This window comes from Atheta coriaria, unplaced genomic scaffold (genome assembly GCF_025399875.1).
Source record: "Atheta coriaria isolate IRGN ID8LTWV9N9 unplaced genomic scaffold, Caltech_Dcor_3.1 hic_scaffold_5_pilon, whole genome shotgun sequence".
Classification (NCBI taxonomy): domain Eukaryota; kingdom Metazoa; phylum Arthropoda; class Insecta; order Coleoptera; family Staphylinidae; genus Dalotia; species Dalotia coriaria.
The window spans coordinates 5,756,598-5,759,707 of record NW_027045447.1 but is presented as its reverse complement, the minus strand read 5'-3'; the positions used below and the strand labels follow the sequence as shown (position 1 = coordinate 5,759,707).

The window sequence follows — 3,110 nt, the reverse complement described above, 5'->3', positions numbered from 1 at the left end:
CGAATCAATCGCAAATGTGTGGGACGACTGTCAAATGGGGTTTTGGGTTATTTGCCGCCATCTTGTAGAGAAATAGAAAGAAATACGAAATATTTAATATACAACATAATAAATATAGTTAAAAATTAGTTTAGATTATTAATATTAATACGTACTAATATAGTTATTGATATTTTTGAGTAATTTGTTGTTAAAATTTACTGAAATCTGTAATTGTAACAAATATAGTTTGTAGTGTGCATTATTAGGATCAACACTTAGGTTTTATTTCAATAATTCACCAGAAGATGTCGCTGCACGTTTATTCTTTATACTGACTTTTCTTTAAAAAAATATCACGCATGCTCAATGTGTACAAAACATTTGAATACAAACAAAGCGACGCGTCCAAAAATAAATCCACTTCGAGAAATTTTTCCAATAAATTGAATTTCCTCCAAAATGGAACGAAAAGATGCGTTGATACACAGCGAAAAGGAACAAGAATATTCCTACGCTGGTTACGCTATAATGGAAGATTTGCTGGAGAAATTGAAAGCTCTAAACTTTGATAAAGAATTCACCAACGGGCTGAAGATGAAACCGATTCACAGGTACAGCTCCCAGACACTAAATATTCTGTTTTTAACTGTAGAAATCATTGTAGATATTATTTTATGGTACAAAAAAATCCCGGAGAGCAATTTTATCTTTTTTGTTCGATTGCCGCCTGGCTTATTCGCAAAACCGGCGGAATTTTCGAACAACCCCAAGAATACGACGATCCAAACACAACAATCTCAAATATTCTGGAAGTAGTACGTGCTAACGGTGTTGTTATCGACTTTCCTCCTAATAAATTAAAACAAGGATATGGTGAAAACATCGTATTTGTTTTAAATCACCTTGCTGATTCCGCTTTGGAACATGTTAACTTCCACTGGAAGAAACCCAAACCTCCAGTAGAAGTCGAAGAAGAAGCTGAGATGATTGAAGACGAATCTGAGTTGATTCTCGACCGCGTAGAGGAGGAAATGATGGCTTATTATTCCGATGATGAAGAGGACGATCTCGGTTTTAACATTGATAATCTCTCCGCAAGGAACAAAACCACAGCGGAAGTTTTCGAAATCAACGCGAATGTTGATGAAGAAGCCTGGAAGTTGGAATTGGAGCGGGTTTTACCACAGTTGAAGGTGACTATCAGTAATAATAGTCGTGATTGGAGGGCACATCTGGAACAGATGAAGTTGTATCGTGGTACGATTGATAATACACTTTCGGGGACGAAGAGTTCGCTGGAGAAGATTCATAAGAATATTTCCAATACATTGGAGAAGGTGAATAATAGAGAGAAGTATTTGAATCGGGAGTTGGAGCCGACGTTGGAGACGTTTAGGACGCAGCAGGATCAGTTGTCGAAGGTTAAGGAGAATTATGCGGCGATTAGTGGAGGTGTTACTGAGCGCACCAGGGAACTGGAGCAGTTGAGCGTGCGCTTGGAGTCGCTGAAGCATGAGATGGAGGAGAGAGGAAGTTCTATGACTGATGGAAGTGAGTTTCTGGTTTTACAGACGTAGGGTAAACAGTGGGGAAGGTTACGACTGATAAGATGCACGTTTTTATCAAGTCAAATCGGTTTATTGGATATGTAAAAGGAAAAATACTTTACGGAGTGATGCATTGGTATTGGTAGAATAAATTACATAACCACAATACTAGATTAATGTGTCAGGATAGAGTAGAAGACATTTTAAAAGCTAACACATCATTTTTTCTGACTTTCTATGAACATTTAGATGTGAATTAAGAAAAACAAATTGAAAAGTTTGTTGTTTCGCATGATTTTTATCAAATGTAATTTTATAACTTGTTTTTAATTAAACTATTTGTTATTTTCAGCTCCACTGGTGAAAATTAAGAAAGCCATCACGCAAATCAAGAGTGAAATCTCCCAAATGGACATCCGTATTGGTGTTTTACAATGTTTACTCTTGCAATCAAAAATCCAAGAGCGCAAACTCTTAGAAGACGACTTGGGGCAAAGTATTCAAGCGTTTTAATTCTGCTTCAATTCAGTAAGTCTTGCAACTTGCTAAAGCCGTGTGCGGAATGCAGTTGTTGATTGTTTCTAAATAAACATATTGAATTTCTTCAGCTTTAATAAAACACTATCACATTATAATGTATAATATACTTCGATAAGTTGATAAAACTACACCTAAACACTGGAAATACTCTAAATAAACTATTAATATGTCTGGTTTAATTCATTAGAATGAATTAAATTAGTTGAGATGTTAAACAAAGTGGAGCGAAACAAAGAAAATCTATTGCGTCGTTTACTAACAAAGCGCCCACGCCTTGTGAGTTAGGCAACTAAATATACTTCTAAGGCTAAAATAACTGCAGTGAGCAGATGAAAACAAACCTTGACTGCATCTGAACTTGCGATGAGTGAAAACAAAATGAAAACGTTTCGCGACGCACGAGGAGTCGCCTGTTGTGCGTAAACAAACGGCAAAAGCGATACGCGCGATGATGTAATTTACGTTCAATGTTTAATCGCACGAGTATCGCGTAATTTAGTGTTTTAATTCGTGTTTTATTGCCGTTTTAAAATGCGTTTAGCAAAGCGCCACCCATGTTTTGTGTGGTTTTCAAATGGGCGGCATGATCCATGCGCTGGATGGTGTAATATGATATTAATGATATGATAAAGAATTAATCAGTCTTAAGTTATTGTAAACGAAACTTGTTTAGCTTAGAACTTCAATTTTATGTGTTTTAATTAATGATGTTGGTTTATTTAAGAAGTGAAATTAATTAATGGTATTATTTGCTTGTGGAATTAATTATTGTTTGTATAACGTGAAAGAAGTTGTTATAATTGGTATAAAATCGAAACTAGCGCGTCGAAAACAACGCAATACCGGCGGGTTGTTTGTGTTTTGCATGAAATTGAGTGCAAATTGGAATCGTCGTCGATTCGTACAATTGAAATGTTTAATATTGAGACTGAAGACGGTATTCCAAAGAGGGTTGAACGACAAGATGGTGTAGAATGTGAATATTGAGTGGTTTGTGTTATTCGAAGGTGGATAATATGACTGATTGTTGGGCAAGAGGTA

The 3,110-nt window shown here is 35.9% G+C and overlaps 1 protein-coding gene and 1 long non-coding RNA gene across 2 annotated transcripts; one reads left to right on the top strand and one right to left on the bottom strand.

Annotated features, from left to right (window-relative positions):
* Positions 1–328: 328 nt before the first annotated feature.
* Positions 329–2,164, top strand: IFT57 (intraflagellar transport 57). Its single transcript, XM_065303004.1, has 3 exons — positions 329–593; positions 647–1,533; positions 1,882–2,164. Exons 1-3 carry the CDS (start codon positions 442–444, stop codon positions 2,040–2,042), a joined length of 1,200 nt encoding a protein of 399 aa, XP_065159076.1. The 5' UTR covers positions 329–441; the 3' UTR covers positions 2,043–2,164.
* On the bottom strand, positions 1,808–2,564 carry LOC135792374 (uncharacterized). The gene is made up of 2 exons (XR_010548288.1): positions 2,177–2,564; positions 1,808–2,110 (listed from the first exon to the last, which is right to left on the bottom strand). It is a non-coding gene; the product is annotated as an uncharacterized lncRNA (long non-coding RNA).
* Between the last annotated feature and the right edge of the window lie 546 nt (positions 2,565–3,110).

What these genes read in the sequence shown, in the direction of transcription:
- IFT57 (XM_065303004.1), top strand. Translation starts at nt 442, where the DNA reads ATGGAACGAAAAGATGCGTTGATACACAGCGAAAAGGAACAAGAATAT. An exon ending in AAGATGAAACCGATTCACAG is followed by an intron (nt 594 to 646) that starts GTACAGCTCCCA and finishes AAATCATTGTAG; the next exon opens with ATATTATTTTATGGTACAAA. An exon ending in AAGTTCTATGACTGATGGAA is followed by an intron (nt 1,534 to 1,881) that starts GTGAGTTTCTGG and finishes TGTTATTTTCAG; the next exon opens with CTCCACTGGTGAAAATTAAG.